The 26,392-nt window shown below is 41.7% G+C and overlaps 1 protein-coding gene across 5 annotated transcripts in view; it reads left to right on the forward strand.

The window, feature by feature from the left end:
• Positions 1-26,392, forward strand: part of TSPAN4 (tetraspanin 4) — a 435,635-nt gene that overhangs the window by 379,330 nt on the left and 29,913 nt on the right. For all 5 annotated transcript variants that reach the window (XM_055722377.1, XM_055722378.1, XM_055722379.1 and 2 more), the window contains one exon: positions 4,033-4,107. In XM_055722377.1, the coding sequence (XP_055578352.1) occupies positions 4,033-4,107 (75 nt within the window). The remainder of the gene's footprint in view (positions 1-4,032; positions 4,108-26,392) is intronic.

The following is a 26,392-nucleotide window of genomic DNA, read 5'->3' on the forward strand; positions in this document are numbered from 1 at the left end:
ACCAAAGCAAAACTCATTTTTATTCTTTGTATTTATCACCACAGTGAGATAATTCATTTGAAAAGGAGCTGTGAGATATTCCAGCAGGTGTGGTGGGGTTTAGGTGCTGCGAGCCTTCTGTGGGCTTGTGTTTCTCCATTTTAAATTTGAATGGGATATGCCCAGCTGGTTCTGGCTCCTGATTGAGCATCATTCCCTTTGGGGTGATACTGAGGATGGAACTGAAAGTGAACTTTGTGCTGCGGGAACAGAGGAGCAGGTTGTGCATGTGTCCATACATTCACTTTAGTGGGATGGATCAGATGCTGAAGTGTGCAGGCTGTGCTTTGCAGCCAGCTCACTCTGAAGCCTCAGTTTTTACTTTCTGACACATTGGGTTGGGTTCCGGTAGGGTTCTTCTTTAGAGGGGCATAATAAATGTGCTAACATGTAAGTACTTGTAGCTTTTACCAGGTGGTGAATTTGAACCCTCCACCTTAAAGTTGACATCACCTGATTTATCTTTGCAATAAAAGATACAGCGTGTGTCTCTGCCTGCACACTGTGGGATTACTAATGTGTGCTAGTTACCTGTGATATAGCAGTGTACTTTTTGTTAATGAGTGCAAATAGTAAGGTAGATAAAACTAGAGCTTTTCTTTAAAAACAAAAATATTTTTCTACAGAGAAAAGGCATGATCTAGGCTTTGACTTTCTGAACAACATGCATTAATTTTGGTTCACTGTATGACTTCCAAAAACTGAAGTGTGTGAAACCAAATTCCACCGGTAATAGCTTGGAGGAACCTCTGAGCCTGTGTAGGGAAAGACTTAGACATGGTACGTAACCATCACTGAGAAGACTTATATTCTAAGATATCCTAAATTTTGAGTGCTTGGCTTTACAGCTTGCCATATCTGTTTCTCTGGTATGAACTGAAGAAGGCAGGAGCACTATCATGGTCTCACCAGAAGATCCTCCCCACAGCCTTCTGCTGCTGGACACAGTGGCACAGCTGGCAACAGCTACCTGCTCCAGTCCTAAGGTCAGGGCGTTTAGCAGAGCAGGTGCTGCGGGGAAAATACTCTTGAGTCATGAAATTTCACTTAATTTATTGCCAAGTAAGCTAAACTTATTATTACTGATCCTACTATTGAGAAGTAATGCCACACACTTGAGAAAACACCCCAGCTTCCCTCCAGACACCTTTCCTCCCCATGCCAGTCTCCAGTCCACTCCCCGCACATGGTACTCAGTCATGGGGGTCAGTGTAGGGTGTTTTCCTTTTTCTGCCACTTTTTGTTTCTTACTCTTTTTTTTTTTTTTTTCCCGTGGCTTCAGCACGGGATCCTCCACAGGCTGTCATCCTCTCGAAGGGGAAGGTCCTCCTTGGTGTCCACATGCACAGGCATTCCCTGCTGCTGCGCACGCCTTGCCTCTGCCTCCTGCCCTCATCGGCTGCTCCCTATAGGTCCAGTTTCTCTAAAACTGGTAGCCAGGTCATATCCTAACGCAAACCATTCCCCATCTGCTGGTAAAAACGTTCTTCCTCAGGCCCCCCCTTTCTCCTGCAAAGTCACTCCCTGGCTTCATCTGTACATCTATGCTGCTGAGTGCAAAGAAGGGAGGAAAAGCTTTCCTGAGAGCATAGGAAAAATAAGTCCCTGAATTTTACTCCCGTTCCTGGCCATACCCAGTGTTTCAAGTCTTGTCTTGTGAGGTGGGACTGGAGGCCGTCAGCTCCGAGAGGATGGCAGAAAGGCATTGCAGGCATGTGTGGGCACCACAGGAGCAGGGAAGGTGCTCTGTTGGATGGTTTGTGAGTTTTCTGGGCATGCGTGAGCTGTGGGAAGGATGTGAGCAGGCTTTTTGTGGTTGTAGACTTTGAAGATTTTAGCTGCTGAGTGCTCTCGTTTCTACTGGATGTGTGAAATGCAGTTTTCTGAAAGCTAGTAACTTCCCCACAAAAATCCACACATAGTTGGGTAAGACAAAAGGCACATACCTGAGATGGAGCTGTACTCTGTTTTGGGTCCCTGCTCTAAACACCAGAGTGTGAGAGGATTTCATATTAAGCCATCAGAAATTTAGCCATGGCAGAATAACATACCATGCCCTGCTTCATTCTTAGGAGTAATTGAAGTGCTATTTTTGGAGTTCTTCCAAAAGCTTTTATCCTTTAGACTCAAGCAAGCTCACAATATATAAGCATGGACAAACGAGGTCTGGCAAAATTATAAGCTGACAAAATCGGGGTCCTATGGTAGGAAATGCCAATCACTATTTATAATGGGTACGAGTCCTTTGTTCCAGAAAATGCCTAATGTATTCCAGGCTATGCCAGTGAATTTCACAAGGAGACAGTGGTGTTCACATGCACGTTTTGGAAAAAACATGCTTTATGGATGAGCAAAAAAGTACCCCACAGCCAATTAAAATATAGCAAAGTGTCTGTGGATCTTTGCAAAGAGTGATATGCTTTGTCCTGTTTCAGTCAATGCTGTGCGGCAGGCTAAAATCATAAATGTAAAAAATAAGCAAGCTGTGCCAAGGCTGGTTTGCAAAGCCATACAGAAGGCCAGTATCGCATGGTAATTATATGGAAATCAACTTGGATCACGAGTGTGAATGAGTTTGGTGATTCAAAACTGGGCAGTAATAGGATCCCATATTAGGGTCAGGCAGCTGTGAAGATACTTGTGATGAAGATTTGAAAATAAACTTTAATTTAAGACCTGCAGGGCAAAATGCAATGAGTTTGCTAGACAGTGTAATTGAACTAGTGGAGAAAGGTATTTTCCTCTTCTTGACCTCTTGCCCTCCATTCAAACACAGAAATCCATAGGTTCAAAGGTTTGGGTTTGACTTACCAAGCAGTGAAGAAGCTCTGATAAGGCTTTGTAGCTATTAAACTTTCATAGGTTTGCAGCCTTGTGTTAAAGCTAAAGAGATGGTAATGTTTTTTTTCTCTTGGGGATAGGATTTCAATTAAGTCAGCGTTGCTCAGTATTAGAATTCCAGCCTTGCAGGCTGCTAAGCATATGGAGTTTGTGTAACAGAGAGCAAGACCTTTGTCTGAGCCTAGAAAGTTTCCACAATTACTCTCTCTTCCTTACCTATCATTGTAAAACTCAGTTTCATTTAATGCTCTGATAATGCTTGTTCTAAAGTCAGTGCAACCACCATGTTGACACTGCTGCAGACCTGTCCAGCGTCTTAACAAAAAGCAGTGAATATGGGTTTGGGGAAGTGTATGGCATTGCCAGCAGCACCTCTCACTGAAGTTGGTCAGAGCCGAGGGCTTTAGAGAATCTACATGAAATCCCAGCGTTAGAAGTTTTTTATCCACTCCTTTGAGCTTTTGACTACTGGGTTTTAGATAGTTCCGTGTCTTACGAGGAAAAAAAAAGACATGGAGCAACTTCACTTTGATGTCTTCAGTACAAATCAGCCCCTTTCAGTAGAAACCCCTGGGTCATCTGAGTAGCTACCCAAAACTGCTGGGAAAGCGAACTCGGTGTACAAGTTTTTTGGTGTGCCTGTGACTCCTCCCACCATTCTGCTAGAAAAGATCTATGATCTTATGGTTTATGGGCCGTGCTACCTCCTCTTGCAATGTGAAGTCTAAGCTGTGGATTTCATTGATAGCTTGTTAATTGGAAACATCTGATGGGGAAAACAATAAAGAAAACCTAGGTGGGGAGGGGTCCTGAAGGGTTCCTGTCAGACAGAGCACTGGCCTGCTGGGGGGGGGGCTGATCTTTGTGGAGTTTTATGTGGTTCTACTGAAATCAGTGATAGAATGAGCCATAAGTAGGCCCAGATACTGTTGTGTTTCCTGACTAGTCTTTACCTGTTTTTTCGGTTCCTGCATGTTGCATGCCTTCTGTTCTGCTGTAACACAGCAGCTTTGTACCCTGCTGCCTGTATGACTCTCACTCCCCGTTCTGCATGATCTGTTGAATGTACTTTTGTGTATCCAGAAAAAGCTGAAAATAACGTTGATGGTTTTTGCTTTTTGTTTTGTCCCCTGTCCCTTCTTCTCTTGACAGTTTTTTATCATGCTGTTAATTATATTTCTGTTGGAGCTTACTGTTGTGATTCTGTTCTTCGTCTACACTGACAAGGTAAGTCAGATTCTTCATTTTTCTTTTCCCTTCAGCAAATTTTTATGCCCCTTTTCCCTATAAATAAATCATGAAGCACTTGGCTTGGTATGCACATCATGCTCCTGTCTTCCTTGAGACACCCCTCTCAGAAGGAGCTCTCTCAGAATGCATAAACAGCCTTGCAGGACTGGGCTCTCTTGCTTGCTCGTGTGTACAACTCAAGGTCACAGATATTGCCAAGTGCATCAGCCATTAAAAAAACCAAACAAAACCAAACAACAAACACACACCAAAAGCCCCCACAAAAAAAAGCAAAGAAGCCAAGGAGCCTTACTAGGAACAAGTAGGAAGAGGCATCCATCAGAATGAATGGGATTTTAAAAAAATAAGTTTACAATTTAAGAGCCACTTTAATGTTGTTATAAAAGAGGTGTCCTTAGCACAGGCAAAGGCACACAATTCATTATCTTTCCAAGTTGCGCCTTGAAGCACATGTGTACTTAGATTCTAGTGGTAAGCCAAGGTAAATGTTTAAAAGTTTATTAAACAAAGCTTTTGTTCGCAGTTTGAAATTTTATGTATGTTTGACCTTTGTTCCTCTGCTTACCTGGTATTTCTATTGTAAGGGCAACACTGGCTATTTGAATTCTCTTTGCTCTTAAAATAATGTTTCTAAAAAACAAACAAAAAAAATCTTACATGAATAGACACAAACCAAGGGCATAATTCTGTGTAACCTGCCTACTCAATCAAAATTGTCGGTGTCTCTTACAACTGAAGACTAAGGGAGCTTGAAAATCACAAGGTAGGTGGCAAAATTTTGCTGTGAATTAACAGTCATCAGGTACATGACCAATCAACAGCTTCTTCTGAAATGGAAAGGTAAAATAGCAAAAAGTAAATAAAAATAAACATAAATACACAAAATATCAAAATACAATGGAGATTAACCGTAGACCTCGTTATATGCAGTATATTTAGCAATAACCTGGATAAGGAGGGGATGAGATGTCAACATTACTTTCTAGAAAGGCTCTGAATGAATTAGTGAGCACTCTGAGTGATTGTCAGGTGCACTTCTGAAGGACTGAAAAGTGCTAGGCTGCCGGATGGCATGCTGTAGCTGGTACATGGTATTAACTTGCAAGGTAATTAAAGTAGAAGGGGCAACTTAAAATTACTTGTATGCATTATTGGATTCTGAAATACTTGTAAGCTCATGGGAGAAAGATTTACGTGTCATACATGACAGCTTAATAAAGGCATCTACTTAATATGCAGTGGGCCTCCAAAACCCAAATACAACACTCGGTTATATTTAGAAAGGGAATCAGTTAGAAAATATTATCATGTCATTGTATAAATTGACGGACTCGCCTCACTGTGAATTTAATACTGAGTTGTGGTTACAGAAACGATTAGAAACACTACAAAGGTGGGAGAGAGCAGTCATGAAGAGGGAGGCTACCCTGATTCAGTTTGGGAAAGGGAAAAGATCCTCTCCTTAAGAGATCTTAGAAGAGAAGTGATAGCAGTTTCTAAAATAATGACATACTAAAGACCTCTTCTGAACACAGAAGAAATACTTGAAAATATTAAGGAGTAGTTTTAAAAGAGAAATGTTTCTTATGCTCCACGTCATCATCTTGAATTCTCTGTTGGTGGATGTTGTTGAGGCTGATAGCTTGATAGATGTGTGGGTATGGAGGAAATGAAAAAAAACAGTGAAACATTTTTATTCGTAAAGCAATCAGTGCTGTTATGTTGACAAGCGTGTCACAGGGAGTGTTGGTCCTCACTCTTCAGAAGTAAAAATAGTGGAAAAAGTGTCAGGAATTATTCCCTCCTTCCTTCAGCGTGTTGGTTTGCAGTGGGTTTTATTTGCTCTTTGTGAGGAGATCAGGAAATTTAACTTTCTCTGAGTCACACGCTGTGGGTTGGTGCAGGAGGTACAGGACAGTTGTCTGTAAGATCAAACCAGTCTCAAACATGGGCTCCAGTTTAAGGGCAGTTTTACTGAGTTAAGAAATTGCTATAGTCTGTGCATTGCGGATGATCAAATTTGAGGCTCTTAATATTCCTGTATGACTTTAAATCCATAGTCTTATACTGAGGAAATCAATAGCTTGTCTCTGTGTTACATTTACACTTCTGCCTACAGAACAAATAAAACAACAGCAGCCTAAAACTAATATTTTCATGCAATATGCTTAGAGTTTGTGTTCTGGCATTCCTGATGTGAAAAAACAGTATTCCACACGTACTGGTATGGGAAAGTAGCTATTCCAGACAAGTGCACCACAGTAATTCAGTTAATGCAGTTCCTTGGAAAATCAGTGAAGGAATGATCTACACTAACACTTGCATGTCAAAAGAAAGTAACATTAATTCTGTGTGCAAAAGCAGAAAAGAACTCTGCAGGTTAAGGCTTTGAGGGCTCCTATATAATTTGTGTGTGTATATATATAAACATAAAAAAAAAGCTCAGCAGGTTTTTTGAGTACCCGTTAGCCTTCTATTAATTAAGAGTGTATGAACATGTAAAATTCTTCCCAGAATAAAATGGATGCCAATTGTTATTTTCCGTTTCTGCCTTGAGAAGAGGTTGAATAATGGATTCCCCTGCAGTTTTCATTTACTTCTACTTTGTCAAGTGGAGGAACTCTGAAGTGGATACTTCATCCCTTGCTACGAAGTTTAATCAATGCTCTCCTCTTCCCATAAAGCAGGGCAGTGTTACTACCTGTCTTGGGTTTGCGCAGCAAGGTTTGGGTGACAGGGGGGCTACAGGGGTGGCTTCTGTGAGAAGCTTCTGGGAGCTTCCCCATGTCCGAGGCAGCCAAGGCCAGGCCCATCAGCGATGGTGGTAACAGATATAAGAAGGGGGAGGGGGGAGAAACAGCGCAACAAATTACAGCTGAAGAGAAGAATGAGACTATGTGAGTGCAACAGCCCTGCAGACACCCGGGTCAGTGCAGGAGGAGCTCCAGGCACCGGAGCGGAGATTCCCGGGAAGCCCGTGGTGAGGCAGGCTGTCCCCCTCGGCCCGTGGAAGTTCGCGGTGGAGCCAGCATCCACCTGCAGTCTGAGCAGGACCCTCTGTTGGAGCAGAGGGATGCCCAAAGGAGGCTGTCACACTGGGAAGCCCATGATGGCGCAGGCTGCGCGGGAGAGGAGCCCAGGCTGGAGCAGGGTTGCTGGCAGGGCTTGTGACCCCGTGGGGGACCCACGCTGGAGCGGGCTGTTCCTGAAGGACTGCACCCCGTGGGAGGGACCCACACGGGAACAGTTTGTGAAGAACTGTAGCCCATGGCAAGGACTCCTGTTGGAGAAGTTCATGGAGAACTGTCTCCCGTGGGAGGGACCCCGCAGGAGGATGTGTGAGGAGTCCTGGCTCTGAGGAGGAGGGAGTGGCAGAGACCACGTGTGATGAACTGGCCGCAGCCCCCGTTCCTGTGCTGCAGAATGTCGTCTTCCCATGTCTTTGTGAAGACACGTTTATCTTGATCTCACGAGATAAACGCTGCCCTGGACTTTGCAACTCTTTCTCTGAACTGGCTGTGCAGTCTAGTGGTGTAAAGAGATGGGGCTTGGAGAAAGCTCAGAAATACAGAATAGAGGAAGGGAAGGGGTAACGCCTTGCTGCTTGGAGCGGCACTGGGTCTCCCCGGCAGGGCCAGTGCTCCAGCGTTTGCTGTTCCTCCAGACTTCCTAGCTGGGTTACATTGCAAAATATGAATCCCTGGACTTCTGCAGAAGTGAAATGTGGGCTGTGTGGGAATAGGATGAGGAAATGCATTCCTACAGGATGGTTTTCAGGAAAAATATATTATTTTAATAAAATAGAAATACTGTTTTTATTTCATCCTGGCTGTTCCCAAAGCAGTGGAGTGACTGGTTCTTAGGCTGTCTTCAGCTCAGAGTGGGCACCTGAAGGACTTGGGAGCTCCTACTGGTGTTTGTGCATGTTCATCTGCAAGTTCCCAAAGTGTAATTTTTATTTTTTTTTTGAGGGCAGAAATATCAGCCCAGGAGATTGTGAATATGATAACTAAGGCAGGTTTTTATCACTCTGGGAGCACTATTTTTTCAGACTAAATTTTCACCCCCATTTGAAGCAGGTCAAACTCCAGTGACATTGCTAGTCATGTGAATGGTTACATGAATGGCCACCCATCTATTGCTTGAATAGTCTCTTTAATATGTTTTATTTTGATTCCATTAATACAAAGCAGCATTTTACACTTTTATAAGTTGATAATTTCTGTGTGAGGCTCTATATGAATTTATAGAGATCCATGGAGTACTGATAGGGTTAACAATTTTATTGTGATAAAGAGAAGGCAGCAGGGCCCTATGCTATCAGAAGCTGGATACTCCTTATATTTCTCAACACCAGATTGGACCCTGCTAGAATATAAATTATGCTAATAAAATGCATGGTCTTGCACTAGTTTTAACTTGTATAATCCTTCTGGTTTTAGCATCTGTATTTATTTTTACTGTGATGATTTTCCTGGAGGCACAGGGAAAAAAAATAATCCATATTTACTTTTTTGCAGCTGTAATAAAAGATTTTTTTCAGTAGGTTGGTTTGTTCAGATGTCTGCATTTTTTCTGATTTATGGGCAGAGCTATGGTGCTGCTATTTAATGCCCACAAATGGAAGAACATAAATAAACCACCATGATGTGTTGGGGTTTTTTTTTCCTTTTCTTTTTGAAATGTCAAACTGAGTAACATAAACCAGTTTAAGAAACAAAAGCACTGAAGGATCATTGACTATGATATTTGATTATGGGAGCAGTTACTGTTATTGGCAACTCAAGACCAGAATTTTCAATAAAGATTAGGCCATTAACTCACTTGGTATCCCTGTGAAAATTACAGCCTAAATTCCATGCCTGCTTAGCTGTGTTGAAAATGGCCCACGGAATGGTAGAGGATTGAAAAATAATGGCTACTTCTGTTTTTCATGAGATGTGTGAAAATGCTTTCCTTTTCATGTTGCAGTAAATTGTAATGAGTTTCTCTATAGCTTTTACTGCTAGCTTATAAAAAATATAGTCTGTAGATTGATGCATCTCTTGTTTTGTCTTTCAAAATGTTTTGCAAATTACTGTAATTCCCGATTAATATTTTGCCTGGTCCAATACAGATTAGAGACAGCAGACGTGAATGTAGTGGGTATGATTTCAGGTACGGCTCGGTACTCACAACCTCTTTCACATTTGGCTTTAAAGACAAAGTGGAAAAACTGAATCTCTTCCACCTTTTGCACTCGTGAGCAGCTGCTCACAGAAATGCTCTGGTGCTGCTGAGCCGCTCGGCAATGTGAGGAAGGGGTTCACAATCAAACTGAAGAAATTATTCATACAGAAAGTTTAGCTCAAACATAACTGCAGAAGCTGTTCTCATCATGCTTCTGTCCAGAGAGCTTAAAAGTTTTCCACGTTTGTTTTTGGCAGAGCTTCAGTGGAGCAGGGTGTCTGCTGAGGTAACAAAATGCCTTGTGTTCCCAGTCAGCCTAGCACGCAGGGCTGCCCAGGGTGCACACGCAGGTGGTGTTAATCTCTTTGAAGATGGAGAAATCGAGGCGAAAGTGGAAGAGACAAGGTCATCCAAATTGTATGCGGTTTATGGGTGGTCTTAAGTTACAGGAGAACAACAGGCTTTGGAAAGACCTGCAGAACCGGTGGGGTGGTCGCTGCGCTGCAGTGAGATGGCCTGCCTGTGCTACCAGTGTTTCTTCATCAGCATTTCACTTTGCCAACACTGTCCCACTGTCGCATGTTTTAAAACTTCTTACTGGTGAATCTTTTGAGTGCTGGTACAACTATTGGGTCCCTGCATCTCCTTTCCCACAGTGAACATAGCTGTTCCTGCTGCTGTGCAAGGCAGGGGGCATTTCAGAACAGCATGTGGGTACTGTCAGCGTGCAGAAGGCTCCCAGGGGACAAGGCCGTTTTTAATTCTCTGTGGTATTTCTGCATAATGTGCTACGTTAACATGCTTCAGAGCGTGCAGGTCCTGGTATGTGTACGCAGTGGTTTCTGAGCAGCCTGTGTGTTACCGCTTTATTTTTCAGTTAGTGTTCCATTTGTTCCATTTCTAAAAGAGCTCTCCATGCACTGAGCAGTTGCTGGCATGTGGCATCTCTCTGGCAGTGCTCCGGGCTGAGGGGTTTGCATAAGTGCTGACATAGCTAAAAGCGATTTCTCGTCTAACAGGAGCAGCACTGCAGGCGGATGTGGAGGGATCTATAGACCCTCTCCTGGATTGTGATGCGCTGCAATTACTGCTCTGTGAGGCTGATGTGTTAGCCCTGGTCGAGTATTTTATTTCTCTAATGCAAAATAATGTTATATAAATGGTGTTAGAAAATCAGAAAAGACAGAAGTGTCCCTGTGGTTTATTTTACTTGGTAATAAGCTTATTTTTAACTAGTTTATTAGCATTTCAGTACTGATGTCACACAATAGGGAGCTACAGACATTTCATCAGAAGAATTTAATTATAACCAATTCGTTTTGGCTTCTTTTCAGCAAAGCATTCAGGCATAGGTTTAAATCTGTCCCTATTCAGCAGATAACTTGAGTACATGCTTAAATCCACGTGACTGACTCTGATCATATACTGAAGTCTTGTCAAAGTTGATGTGTACCTTTTGTGTCTTTCCTTTACAAAAAATATTGCTAGGGAAATGCTAATGACAATGCAAAATTCTGGAGACTGTAAAGATGCATCACATCTTTCGCTCCGTTGGGAATTTAGTGAAAAATAATGAGTGTTTGCTTTAAAGCATTATTGGTTATCTTTTCTATTTGTTCTGAACAGTTTTCCGTCTAGTATCTTGAACTCCAACACATCACTTTAACCTTTTTTTAGGCAGGAGGAGGTGAAGGGGATGGAATTTATTTGCCTGTGTGACTGAAAAAAAGCAAACACACCAAAGGAAATCCCAGCAGTTTTACTAATTCATTTGTCAAAGGAGGATTTGATTGAACATGCACCTCCAAAATGCTAACAGGATTGTTGAAGGATAGCATTGATGGAAAGAATTAAGTGCATGCTCAGAAATAGGTGTTATTTAGGAACGATAACTGCAGATAAAATGCATTAGGCCTCCCCATTGGGAACTCTTGATCGATGGTTGATCAAGGCCTAATTGATTCCTTGAATAAAGTGTTAGCCAGGGAATGGGTGCAGGGAAAGGAAAATCAAACTTTCCTAAATTAAGCTCCATGCCTAACACAAATGCTGTTTGTAAAGATTAGATAATGCAGTAGCCTGGCAGCTCTTTATGCCGTGTATCTTCCTAGTTTGGTTGAGTTCACAAATGGAGATGAATGTGCGTGTCTCATCCTAGGCAGTATGGATTTTTATTCATATTGCAATGAGTACAGTATTTTTCATATTGTCCTGCTGCACAATTTGGAATAGTGTTTTTTCTCGGGAGAAATCCAGTTCTGACCTCCAACCTGGCTGACTGGGAGATTAATTCCCAGATCTGTGTAGATGAATCGATCACAGCTGCTGCTGCCATTATGCCTGGCATAAAGCCAACCAGATCTATCTTCTACTTCCTGACATTACTAAATTCATCTGAGGGTCTCCCAATAAATATTTGGCAATGTATCAGTTAGCCTACGACAGAAAGAGATTTATCTGGGCTTCCTTCTTGCTGGTTTTTAATCCCTAATTAGAGGTTAACTCATAATCCCAGGAGCACATCAGAGTATATATTTGTTGTGGGAGCATTTTTACGATGATTTGTTTCCCATGCCTGTGTCTCAAGATTCGGGTTTCATAGACAAAATATGAGTAGTGCAGGTCCTTCGGCCAGCCTCTCTGAAGGAAAACTCTAGAATACAGTAATGGTGGTTATTAAATACATTGCACAACTGCATGTTTCTTGTCCAGGCATCTTAAAGCATGTTGCAAGTGGTAAGTAGTTCAGCTCCCTTTTTGCTGACTGGGAGAAGTGATGTTGAAGGCTAAATCCTGAAGGTGCGGTGTCTCCTGGGAAACACCTGGTGCCTTCGTGTCTGAAGGAATGCAATGGGACCTTACTATTCCAGAGGACAAGGTTTTTTGTGACTCGTCTGTGGTCAAATAATCCATTTCAATAACCAGGTGGATCAGGGACTGAATGCATGTTGCTATTCCGTGCTGATAGAACTCAAGCGAACACCACCGGTTTACATACATCTGATCAGCACAAGTGTTCCTGGTGGCTGGCCCCCAGGTTTGCATCTGTTCTAGCTGCTGGTAGGCATTTTATACAATTTTATTTGAAAAAGGGAAGAATAGCAGAAAGAGAAAAAAAGTATTTTAGAAAGGCGATAAATAATTAAGGCATTTAAATACAGGCAACATCAAATGCAGAAGAATGACTGAGATGCTGTATTGAAACAGACAGCACATTTTTTATTCATTCTATGAAGATTTTTGATGTGTCACAATGTATTTCAGACAACATCAGAAAATGACAGTAAACTAAATGTTGAACATTTTTACTTATACAAAAAGAGAGGGGAAGATGTTTTTTTGTGTCATCAGACTGTAAGCAGGCCAGCAGTGTACAGTCCTTGTCTTGGATTTGTCAGCTGCAGTTGGAGAACAGTGTGGTGGGTAGACCACTTCATTAGGTGTAATTTGCAGCTAAAGTTCTTTCAGCTCCTTCCTTTTATTTAATTCAGCGGCAGTCTGCACAGAATGACTCCTAGTTGAAAGGAGGAAAGATGGATCCGTTGGTCAGCAGCTCTAAACCATTACTAACTCTGAGTTCTTTTAGAGTGTAGTATGTTGACTTGAAGGCTACAAATCATGTTCAGGTGCTTTATGTTACCCAGACTCCATGATAAGTACAAGGCATCCACTGGATAGTGTAGCTTTGCGTTGGAAATCCTGCTGCACTGCAAGGCGGTGGTGTCTTTCCAGCTGCTAATGGTGGGCTGAGTCCTTGCTGTGAAGTTCAGCTGTAGGAAGGAGGTGCAGCAAGCGTTCTAGGTACCAGCCGTTGTACCTCTTGTAATGTATTCACAGACTTAACCCAACATAATCAATGGTGATTACCAATCAATGGTAATCAATATCTGATTGCTCTTTTACTGTCTGTGCCAGTAGAACAGCAATCAGGTATATCAGCAATAATCTTTAATATGAACTAACTATGTTTAATCATTTGGGATCTTCGACTCCCTGAATCTTTTTACAAATAAGCACCAAAATCAGTGATTGACCTGACAATAGGAAATGGCTGAGCTGGAAGAGACAGAAGTAGGTTTTGTGGAAAGGGATAGATCTGAACAGGAACCAGAGAGAGAAATGTATTTTACCATTTCTGAGTGCACACATTTCCTGCTTGATGCTTTCAGTGCCTCTGATAACTTGGATGATGGTAGTGTAACACAATTTTGCTAGTATCCTGGCATTAGCAGTGAATGAGGCATGTACAAAGATTGTTTTAACCTTGGTGCAATCGTAATTCACTTTGTTGCACTGCAGTTATTTTGTGTGCCCTCTTCTATGCCTTTAAATTGCAAGGGACGCATCCTTGAGAACAGAGAATTCTCTTATAGTTTCAGTTCTTTCTTGCTGAAACTCATTCATCTACTTACACTCCCCCTCCTACTAGTTGTCTTTGATACAATTTCTTAATGAGTTTGTTTGTGATAGATTATTGAATTAATGCACAACAATATGTTTTGATTTTCTTGTTTACTCCATTTTGCACTTGACTGCCATAAGCCAAGGGTGTTCTTGCTCCGCCAGACATTTTTGCCATCTGCACCTTGCCACCCTGAACCACAGGAAAGCAGAACAACACGTCATCATCTTCAGCTGTGCTGATGCTGCCTCTGTTGACAAAGCCCTAACCTCAGCATTTAGGAAACCTTTTCAGAGGTCACCTTGAAGGGCATATTGAAGTGCAAACAATTCCCTGTTAAAAACTGGTGAATTATGTAAATGAAGCAAAAAGGAAAAAAATTCAAAAGATCTGTTGAAGATATTTAAGAAAACAACTGTCTTTAGAGAATGTTGAAAGTGGAAATTCAGAAAGCACGTAAGAGAAAAAGATTCTGATTCAAAACCAGATGTTGTTAGATTTATCACAGAAGACATTTAGTTTCAAAAATTCAGTACCAAAAAAGTTGCAATAAGATTTTAATTAATCAAAATTGTTGAAAGGATATTTAAAAAAATGTGATGAGACTCAACAGTACTGTCTATACAACATACATGCACAAGAAAACATCCTGCAGATTTCTTTCAGGTCTGCCTTTTTTTTAATGAATAGGGAATGCATTGTAGTTTGCAGAAAAGCAGCTTGAATACATTCAAACAAAGGGAAGCAATGTTTTTTTCAAGGTCAGGTAGCTTGGGAAAAAAAAAAAAGTTCTTTTGGGTACTGTGAAGAAAGAAGGAGGAGAATGTGTTGCATACCTTGAAATGTGTTGAGATCAGGCTGGCATTTAAGTAAATGTCAGTGGAGTGCCCTTGCTGGTGCCATTCAGTGGCCAGGTGTGGCTTCCCACAGCTGGGTGTTCTCAATGGAAACCTGGCTGTGCTGTCTTTGACTCTGATTTCAGGCAGCTCTTTCATAGTAACTGCTGTCATCACAGAAGAGCACTGAACGATGAGCATTGCTTTTCTGATTGCCTATCATAAGTTTTCTCTCTTCCAACTCTGTTCATGTAAGAGCATCAGTGAGAGACAGGTGAGTAAGACTAGGACTCTGGAGTGGCGCTCTGCTGCTGCATAGCACAGTTTTGCCATATCCATTTTAAGCCATTTAGGGGTTTAGTTGCATGATATAATATCAGGTGTCAGCACAGAATGAATACATGAGTTACCACTTTCTATAGGGTAAAATCCTGGCCCCAGTGAAGCTGGCAGGAGCTGTGTGTAGCCTTCCATGGAGTCAAGCTATTATCCTTAATTTTAGGATTTTTGAAACCTCCTTCCCACATGGTGATCCAAGTAATGCTCACTTGAGCGTGAGATGGTGTATTACAGTGCTATAGGAGATTTCACCACATGGCAACTGCAATAATCAGGGAGTTTGGTTCCCTAGCATCATGTCTTAATCTTGCAGTACAGAATGCGGGGGGTGCTGCTGTCTGCAAAGAAATTGGTTGAACTTTGGCTGCAGAAAAATTATGCATTTCCAAGAGAAATTAAATTAATGAAATCTAGAGTCCTGTGGGTATTTTTTGCTCTAATCTCTGGAGTAGTAGCTTGGCTTCGCCATCAGTGTTCTCAATGAATGTGCAGCACCTTTGCCTACAGTACAGAATTGCAGAATTGTTTAGGTTAGAAGGAACCTCTTGAGATCGGATAGTCCAACCCCTTCTTTGAGCAGGAACATCTAGAGCAGGCTGCCCAGGACTCTGTCCAGTGGGGTTGAGAGTATCTTCACAGATAGAGACTCTACAACCTCTCTGGGCAACCTTTTGGAGATTTGACCACCCTCACAGTAAAAAGGGGTTTTTCTTGTGTTCAGATTGAACGTCCTGCTTTTCAGTTTGTGCCTGTTGCCTCCTGTGATCTCGGTGACCTCTCCTCTCTGCTGAGAAGAGTCTGACTCTCTCTTCTTCATTCCTTCCTATCAGTTGCTTATACACATTGCTAAGAACCTCTCTGAATCTTCTTTTCTCCAAAGCAGAGCAGACCTGTCTCTCTTGGTCTCTCCTTGTATGAGAAGAGGCTGCAGTCACATCACCTCTGTAGCTCTGTGCAGGACTTACCCCAGTAAATCCTTTTCTTTCTTGTACTGGGGAGCTCAGAACTGGACACACGTGTGGCCTCACCAGTGCTGAGTAGAGGAGGAAGGATCACCTCCTGTGACATGGTGGCAGTGCTTCTCCTGATGCAGTCCAGGATGCTGTTGGCCACCTTTGCTACAAGAGTGTGCTTCTGGCTCATGGTCAACTTAATGTCCACCAAGACCCCAAGGTATTCCTCTGCAGAGCCACAGGTGTCCAAAGCTGTACTAAAGGCAAGGTGAAGAACAGAACATCCACTGCTCTCCCCTCATCCACAGAGTTAGTTACCGTATTGTGGAAAGCTATCCTGTTAATTAAGGATGATTTCCCCTTTAAAAATCCATTCTGATTACTTGCAGTCATCATTTTGTTCTTTATGTGGTTTTGAAATGGTTTCCAGGATTAGTTGCTCCATCATCTTCCCGGGGATTGAGGTGAGAATGACAGGCCTGTAGCTCCTGGATCTTCCCATGTTGAAGATGGGAGTGGTGGTTGCTCTTTTCCAGTGCTGATGAACTTTCCACTGCTCTCTAGTGGGACAGGGTCCTCTCTTGTCTTGCATGCTATTGCCATTTCTTGCCCGGTACTTCCAGTCACTGCGCTGGCAGAACAGCAGCCCACGTGCTGGTCGGCAGGGCTCTCTCTATATGTTCAGGAGCAGATGAAATGTGTGCCTGTTACACTCCCGCTTCAGCCTTTTTTTTCTCATTCTGGGTATTAATTTTGGCTATCTCCTGCAGCCAGTCACCCATTGTCACAGAAATTATGGGAACTGACTGTATCTGAAATCCGTGTGTCTACCACCCATTTTACTTCATATTTTTTGCTTTGTAATTAGTTGTTGAATGCATATAATGGCAAGAACTTAGCAATGATAAATGCTCCCACTGCTACATGCCATAGGCTTGCAGTGATTAAGCAAAAGGAGAATATTGGAGTTAAAGGTGAATATGCAAGTTAAAGCTTTTTCTCAGTGATACTTACTGGAATTAGGGCTTTTACAATTAGCCTTTCACTGTCATTTAGTTGAAATGACATTTTTTGAGTACTCACTTTGAATTCCTGGAATGTACTTGCTATCAAACTGCTAAGGGGGCAGCAGGAAGAGACCTAATTCCACATTGAGCTGGATTTTTTTTAGGATTTAATATGTCCCTTTTCCACATGCTCATTTTTAGATTTTGTGATGAGATATGGTTATGTTTTTATATTCATCCCACAAGGAACAGCTAGTGCTATGCATGGTAAAATGGATATTGTGGCTTTTTACTTCCATACCTTTGGTGGGCTGTGCAGATTCCATAGGAGTCAGATTCTGGATTCCTTGGGCTTCTGTCTTCTGATCCAGGGGCAGCTCCTAGAACACCACAGAACTGTCAGCGTTACTTTGAGGAGCTCACATCGGGCTCTGAGATGCAAAACCTCCTGCTTGACCTGGGAAATACGAAGGCACTTCTCTGATGTAAAGGCTTTCCTCCGCCCATTCTAGACATGTTTTGAGCAATGTTCCACTGGAGCAGCTGGCCATTTGGAATGGACCTGTTAGCTGCGTGCCTGGGAGAGCAAGCCTTCCCCGTGAGGCTGGTGTGACACTGTGGAGAGGCTCGTGGCGTGTTCTGGTGTGAAATTGCCTGGATGTAGTCCTGGCTATGTCCTGTTTATCAGGTAGGTGCTAACAGCCAGGTTTAAAGGTGGACGAACAAACCCTTTCTGTGTGTCCTTATGAAACAATTTTAATGCAAATTTATAGAGAAATTATATAGAATTACAGATAATTATATATAATTATAAAGAAATTTTAGATAAATTTAATTTATTAGAGAAGGGTTAAGGAGTCCTGTTCTATATAGATTTTTGTGAAAAGTGGCATGTTTGGGGTCTGGGGAACAAAGCTGATGAGAGCATAAAATGCACTACTTGAAGCATGTTTCTTCAGTCACACAATTATTCTCTTTCACTTCACTTATTTCACTTGCCTCATTCAGCTTAACATTATGAATCCTCAATTTAAAGAGCATGAATTAAGAGGATCAAGTTTCTGATCTCTGAAAGCTTGTGGTACCCCCTGGTTATTCTAACCTTCCAAGGGAAGAGGACGTTGAGATGTCCCCATGTCAGTTCTGACTTGCTGATCACTTCATCTTCTGTCCTTGAAACAATTATCCAGTGGGAATTTTAGGTTGCATGCAGACAACTTGTGTTCTGATTGAACGGCGATAAGTGGAGTGAAGTAGGCAAGAATTTGACACTTGTTACAGAGGTTGTTCTTATGCAACTTTTAGGTGCTCTTTGAAGTGGTGGTTGTGGAATCTGGTGAAGACAAAAATTAATGCTAAAGGAAAATGAGATTTAACAGTTAACTACATCCTGCATAATAAAAATGTGTGTTTAAGCCGAGAATGATTTGGGTGTGTCCCTTGTTGACCCACTTTGAGATAATTCAGAGAGGCTTGAATTTTGACACTTCATGAATATTAGACCTGTTGGGATGTGAAGTGGGGTGCCCCGAATGCCCTCTTATGTCTGCAAGTCATCTCTGAGGCAGAATGACACTGAACAGCAGTATGGCGGTACAGCAGTGCACCGCCTACCACAGCAACAAGCTTTACAAGGGAAGGATTCCTGAAGAATCTTAACATTCCCTTTTTTGTGTCCTGTGGCCACAGTGCTGAGCCTTTGGCTCATATCCCTTTGGGATGTGGTTGTGCATGGCAGGTAAAAATGTATTTGTGTTAATAAGCATATGGGTTTGGATGACTTTCTTTTGTTCATCAGGAGCTAGCAGTTCACCTGGTCCTCCATGTCAAGCTGAAATGGAAGAATATATTAAACAAGTCTTTTATCCCAGCAGATTTTTATAGAAGTGGGGAATGGAATGTGAATTGCATTTTATAACATAGGAAATTAAATCAGCTTTCCACCCACCTTCTAATTCAAAAATCCAGGAAAAGTCCGGAAATGTTCCTTGCTTTCTGAATGTGTCAGTACCCCTCCCCAGGTCTGGGCTGTCTGGGAATATACAGGAAGGGCTTTGGGATTTGTGAAGGGTGGCTGGATGGGTCTTTTCCTGAAGATAAAGCGGTTTCTCCTAAGAAGTATGTGTGGCATCTGGAAGTGAATTTGTCAATTTGCAACAAGAGAAGAAACCCCAAACCAATCCCACAGTGCTCTGTGGCTTCACCTCACCCACAGGGTCTTCCTTTACAGCCCTTATGGGGGGGACGGGGGGACACACACGAGTTCCCTTGCCTGACATCTACAGTCAGGGACTCAGGGCAGCAGGGTTAGGTGGGGGGAAGGCGAAGGTTTTATGCTGCTGCTTTTTCTCAGGGAGCACAGGCCGCTTCATCTTCCCCCATCTTGCCAAATCAAGGAACGGAGTTGTTGATGAAGGAATTGAGTGAGGGGCTGTACTCTTTGCCAGAGATGAGTATGAATATGGTTGGTGCCCAAGCTGGGAGTAATGTTTATTTCTAAACATTACGCAAATTGTGGCAGAAATGGCTGTTTTGGGATTCTCCTGGCAGCATTTGTTCTCTGGTCCCTCTATCCTCAGGAATGCAGTCAGACAGCCCAAGTAATTTAAGGCGATTAAAAACTAGCCCCCAGTGAAAGGAGTGATGAGGGAGATTCTTTACTTATTCCCCATTAGTCCTGAGCAGGCTTGCTTATGAATGCTGTAACCTTGGCAGCAAGAGAACCTCCTTTTGCTTTGCTATCTGCAAGGAAATTAATTACACAAGCATAGAAATTCATGAACGTGGAATACTGCAATTAATTTTGTTAAAGTCTCTCTATATATTTAGTATGGGAAGAGGAAGGAAGGAGAAGCTTATCACCAGCTATGAGTCTGAACCCACAAATCTTGCACAGCTTTCACTTTGAGATAAAAATGAATCTATAAGGAATCCAGAAACCCTTTGTTTATTTTATAGATTGTAAGAATGAGAAATGATGAAGGCAGTAACGTAAAGTAGTGTTAACATCACGATCCCCATATTGAATTGATTAACATGGAGAAAACATGTTAATAGCTTTTTTTATTACTAGTCTGAAAACTTTATAATGGCATTTATTGGTACAGAACTGAAATGTAAATGGCAGAACTTTATAAATCTCAGCTGGTACGTGGTGGCCTAAACACTGTCTGAAAATGTGGTTGTTTTTTTTATAAAAGAAGAGTACAGACTTTGAATTTTGCCAGTTTTTCCCATTTAATCTTTCATTTGTACATATTAAGCAGACAATCATATTGCAGAGGAGAAGCTGTAAACTGAATGCATTGGATGTGCAAATTTTCTCTCTTTATGGCCAAAACAGGTGCATGTAAATGTTTCATCAGCACACCCATGAAGTTCCCAGTGGTAAATTTAGCCACAAGCATTCAGGAGGTGCTTACTTTGCATTTAATTTAGATCTAAAAAAAGATGTAGCAGGTTTATTTAAAATGCATTACATTCAGCTTATTTAATATTCTTATTCTCATATATTCTCACTTGTTATGTTTATATAAAAAATAAATGAGAAAGTCACAGGAATACCCACACAGCTCAAAGTGATGAGGGTGGTTCTTCTAAAATGGGTAAAATCTGGCTAAGCAACCCGTCAGTCATTTCATGAATTCTGTTTGAGTGAACTTAGAAATAACCTCACTGAAGTCAGAGAGCTTCTCCCAGGCAGAGCAACCCCTTTTTCCTCTCTTTTTGAGTTGCACCAAACATTCCTAATTTTTCGTGCTGCTGCATAGTGCTCACGCTGTAGGCAGTTGTAGTTCTTTTTCATCCTTCTTTTTCTTATTCTTTTTTTGTGGGCAGTGCCAATCAACTTGCAAGTTGCAGCATGCTCACAGTGGAGGTTTCTTTGCCAGGTACTTACAGACTTTACAGGGTTAACTCTTGCTGTGGTACAGTCTCACTCTGCCATGGGTAAGATGATGCAGGGACTTGTGCTTGTGCATCACCCGCCTGTCCTTGACAACAGTGCTTTGCACTGCATTAGGAGATGGGTTTCTTTGGGAGTTGCATTGAAGTCACTTAATATGGGAAATGTGGTTTTTTGACCACATCTATTCGAAATGGGTGGCCAGAAATCGTAATTGCTGGACAAGGGGAATGATGTTACGATAAATAAAGTACAGTAAATAAAGCTGCTATTTGGAATATAACAAGAATATATTTCTGACTGTCTGGCAAATTGTACTGAAGGGAGGTGGCTACAAAGCATGAAGGAGGTTTGTCTTGGTAGGATGAGGTATGTACAGACCTGTACGTATAACAGGCCTCTGAGAAGTGTGCTTGAATACTGTGTGAAAACTGTCCGTTGGTAATGTTTGGACTAACTGGGTGCTAAAGCCTTAATAAGATTGAAATACAATCATCATCTTTCTACTGTTTCAATGTGTCCTCAGCCAGAATCATGGGCTTCAGCATGATGAGGTATGAAGTTGATAACAAATATCTGGGTTTCTCTGTTGTATTTTACTGCTTTGGCATGCTATTGTTTATTCTCTTTCAGGGGATGGAGTTTTACTGCACTCCATCCTTACAGTATCTCTGTAAATAAGAAGAAAACAGAAAACTCATTACTTACACTTATTCTTGAGTTTAGCTTGTATCTTACCCGAGTTTTAGAAGACAATTTTAACAACTTCAAAAACTCTTCTTAAATTGCCTATTATGGGGCAGGGGGGAGAAAGCCTGGGGGTTTTTTTCTCTGATTTTTTTGTTGTTGTTGTTTTCCCCCTGACAAAATGGTCTTTTGTAGTAGAAGGGAACACATTTTTCCACCTTTGTCCCTTCCTATCTTGTTTCATCACAAGTCACACTCCATTAGATTCCTAATTTTTCTTCTATCAATAAATGATGGATTTACCAATGGCGATTTAAGTTGAAAATTACTTGCAAAAACTTAATGAAGCCTGCAAATCATGAATTATATTTCAAATAAATTGCCTCTGACAGTTAAAAACTACAGGACCAAAGTAATTTCAAGGGTGGCATTTTTTCCCCCCTCTATAAATTATGTATCAGGTCAGAACAGGGGTGGTTTCGTAGGAATTACTATTAATTTTTAAAGCAAATTGCAGTTTGTTTCTTGCAGCAGTAGCTTTCTCTTATTAGTCTGTGTTGGGGTTGGTGACATGCTCCTGCAAAAAAAATAATCTGTTTCTGCTGCAACTAGCTGCTGTGAGTGCCAGTCTGCTTCCGAGCTATATTTTCCATCTGTTTGAACAACGGTTTCTATTGCTGCTTCCCTGTCTTGTGCCCTTGTTACTAGACTGCTATGGGCAAAAATGATACCCGTGAGGTCTCAGCCCGTGCGTTTCTGAACAGGGTTATATTTTTATAACCCAAGTGTTCTTTGCAGGTTTAAACTGTCCCTTTTGGGACACTTTGCCTGTGCAGGAGAGGATGCCTCATGCTGGTTTGTGGTTTCAGGAGGAAGAGAATCCCTTTACCCAAAAGGGCATGTGGGGAATTTGCTGTTGCTTGGAGCATATTCATTTAGTTAATTAGATTTGTGAAAGATAATGAGAAATTTCCTGTCCTGAAATCAGAGTATTTAATGCAATTCGGGAACAGTTGTAAATCTATCTAAAATAAGCAGAACAGTAGTTATCCTACTCATTCTTTCCTGTCTGTCTTTTCCCTCAAATCCAAGGAGGTAAGAGTAGTTTCAAACCCTTCCCTCCAAAAAAAGCTGGAGTGTGTGTGTGTGTGTGTGGCCAGTACTTACAATGGTTTAATAATTGTGCCTATAGACTTTATTTAGATGTGATGATATTCTCTGAGCTGCGTGGTAACAGGGTGGTAGTCAGCATGTTTCTGAATGCTGTTGGTCTCCCATTTGGTGATAGGAGCTACAATTTTACAGACTTAAACTAAAAAGCTTTCTAATACAGCTAAGAAAAAAAAACACAGGAGTGATAGGCATTGTTTAGATGTGGCATAAATAGATAATACAAATTCTTCTCCTCTCTTAATTTTGTTCCAATTGCAAATTGAACCCTGTAGATGAACCCTTTTTTGATCAAACTTTTGGTGCATCTTTTCGATTATTAAGATTTCCATTGGCTGTTTCAGAAACTGTGGGGTTTTTTAAGCCCTCACTTAGTTTTGGCGAAAGGCCTCCACTGAATACGCAGCGTTCAATTTTCCATTATTTTTTTCTGACTTGTTACATGGTCTATTTTTTTCCACCAGTCTGCATAAGCTGTCTTGGTGGAAGTAAATTCAGCCATGGCTGATTAGTCTAAACATTTCTGTTGTCCTGTTTATGTTGCAGAAAGAGGTGAGTGCAATAGGTTTAGTAATTGAAACTTGTTTCAGTCCTCTCAGTTAAGGATGCCAGGACTGATTTACTCCATGTATGCCGGGTGTCATTTTTCATCTGCAAAGCTGCTTTGTGCACAACATGGATATCTGTTGCTTTTGATTTGCATGGTTTCAGCTCTGTTTCCACGATTAGATTGTCTGTGGCCCATTTATCTATCAACAAATTGTTTGTCTACATGATGAGACGTTCCCTTTTGCAAGACGGATACCGTCCTTTGTAGCTCAACCTCCAGCTTAGAGCATTTGTGATTCTTGACTGAATGCTTCCCTTCCAGATTTCCGTGTAGATCTGGCTGTAAGGTCGGTTGTTATCACTAATGTGAGGTTAGCAAAGAAATCATCACTGCTCAGTAATTCTGTTCACGTGGCTGTGGCCTTTGCAGTTTCAGAACAATTGGAATCCAGTCCTTGTCTCAAGGCTTTCTGCAGTGCTGTTGTGGTCCTTGCTATTTCAGCTGTGCAAATCTCTTAGTGGTGCTAATGGGCCTTGTTTGTGTTGACAGTAGAGAGCACTGCCACGTTTCTCCTTCAGTGGAGCATTTTGCACTTGCATGTTTGCATGTGGTGGTCACATAGCCAGTTTCTCAAAGCCTTTTGTCCTTCAAGTGCACTCTGACTCCTATGATATTTTGTCCTGGTTTCAGCTGGGACAGAGTTAATTTTCTTCTTAGTAGCTGGTGCAGTGCTGTGTTTTGGATGTGGTGTGAGAACAATGTCGATAGCACACTGATGGTTTTAGTTGTTGCTGGGTCATGTTTATACTAAATCAAGGACTTTTTGGTTTCTTGGGCCCTGCCAGCCAGAGGGCTGGAGTGGCATGGAAATTGGGAGGGGACACAGCCAGGACAGCTGACCCAGACTAGCCAAAGGGATATTCCACACCATATGACATCATGCTGAGTATATAAACTGGGGGAGAAGGAGGAAGTGGGGGGGACATTTGGCATTATGGCGTTTGCCTTCCCGAGTAACCGTTACGCATGGAGCCCTGCTGCCCTGGGGATGGCCGGGCATCTGCCTGCCCGTGGGAGGTAGGAAACGAATTCCTTACTTTGCTTTGCTTGTGTGTGCGGGTTTTGCTTTACCTATTAAATTGTTCTTATCTCAACCCTTGAGTTTTACATTCCTTTCCAATTCTTCTCCCCATCCCTCTGGTTGTGGGGAGTGAGCAAGCAGCTGCGCAGTGCGTGGTTGCTGGCCGGGGTTAAACCACGACATATTTACACCCCAGATCCTGTATTGGTGATTTCTGAGTTTTCCCTCCTGTCAGAGTTGTTACCACCTTGCTTTTTTGACACAACACAGTTTGAGAGTTGTGGCCTTTTTTCACCATTATTAATATGCTGCAGCACTTCCAGTGACTCTGTCTTTCACTGTTGTTAGTTCTTCTGATGACTTTCAAATCTTCCAAGATCTGGAGATATGGATCCTGACCATTGACCTGAGTAGCACTCAGAAAAGTATTTCATGTAATTATGTCCCAAAGCAATACTAGATTGGATAGGGTCTTTTGATTACATAGTCAACATGTTTTCTGTGTTAATTAGAAAGGGAAGGGGAGCCATAGGCTTTTCTTTTTGCTGTATTTGTCTTCACAGCTGTGATGGCAAAACTTTCAGCAACACTATGTCAAGAAGTTCAGTAGTAGGAAAAAAACCGCTGATACTGTAACATTCTTGTCTGATTTGGATAAGATATCTACAGATAAAGAAACTGTATCACAGATAAAGAAACTTTAATAATATTTTTTTTATTATTGCATTTTCCAGCAGTAAAACTCTAGAAAGGTGAAAGCTGGCATAGCAAAGGCTTCCCCAAATGTTGTCAGACTGTGTTGTGTAGTCAAGCAGTTCTTGTGACCACTGGAGAGCTGGCTTCTGCTGGCCACAGGGGTACACAGCTGAGATGGGGTCGCTGCCTCTTTTGAAAGTGGTCATGCTTTGTAGAAAAATGAGATATAAATAGGATCTGATGGGGGGGGGGGGGGGCAGTCACAGGTGTATCATGAGAAGGAAATGGTCTTAGTAATTATTATAAGTGCCTTTTGATGCTCAGGTGAAGATACTGTATAGCCAATAGTGGTAATTTTGTTAGATTCTGAACTAGTATAAATAGCTACAGCATCTGCTAAATGGTCATATCATTGGCCCGTGGAGCTGTGCCAGAGCTTTACCAGAGCTGAGAAGCTGCCAGCATTCACTGTATGAAATCATGCAAGATAACATTGGTAGTGGGGCAGAATGACAAATACAACTCTTTCTTCTTACTAAGTTGGGGGAGTGGAGGGTTGGCTTTTGCTTTTTAATGTTTTCAGACTTTTAGCATAAACCATGAGGCCTCAAGATTTCATAATAAACCCTTTTTTAATAAAAACCAAAAACTGTAGCTGCTGGATTCAGTAGCTGAAACATTATACAAATCACCATGCAAGTACTATGTGATTTCTCAAAACATCCCAAAAGCTGGTGATATTGTAGAAGTACAAGGTTGCTGCTTTGGGTTAGTGGCTCATGCAGACTGATCCCAGCCTGCGATTTCTTTAATACTGCTACTTTAGTTTGGGTTTTTTGGTTTTGGGGGTTTTTTTGTTTGTTTCTTTTTTGGGGGTTTTTTTAACTTATGTGTTTGTCAAAAAGCATACTCTTTGACTCTTTGCTATTTAATATTTAGGTGGTTTAGTTTGTCATCCTGGCCAAATAGGATGTTTTGAATTTCCCTGACAGAATGAAGAAAACTAAAGAAAAATTATCAGTGGAGAATAATGAGTGAACAGCAGAACAAGTCTCAGATTTTCATTCCTGCTACATCTGCCTTGTCCAGCACTTATAAACATTGTTATGAACTCCTCACAGGCTTTCAGTATCTAAAAAAGACCTCACAAGACACAAAAAACTGCACTTTGCATTTCTGTGTGTATGCATTTTATTTTCGCTATAGCAACATCTGGGGGCCCCTGCTGTTGCTTTTAGGCCTATAGGATCGTGTAAGGAAAATTGTGATTGCAGCTCCAAAGTCTTCGAATCCCATAGGAGATTTAATGCTGTTGATCCAGGTCTATATAAAGTTTTGAAATAAGTATGGAAGCATGTCACAGTCACAGCTGAGTGAATGTGAGCTTTTACTGTGCCTTGGGTTGTGAATGGCAGGTGGTGTCACTGCACCTCATCACAGTGTAATGTTTTCTGAAATAGTTACAGT

This window comes from Falco cherrug, chromosome 10 (genome assembly GCF_023634085.1).
Source record: "Falco cherrug isolate bFalChe1 chromosome 10, bFalChe1.pri, whole genome shotgun sequence".
Classification (NCBI taxonomy): domain Eukaryota; kingdom Metazoa; phylum Chordata; class Aves; order Falconiformes; family Falconidae; genus Falco; species Falco cherrug.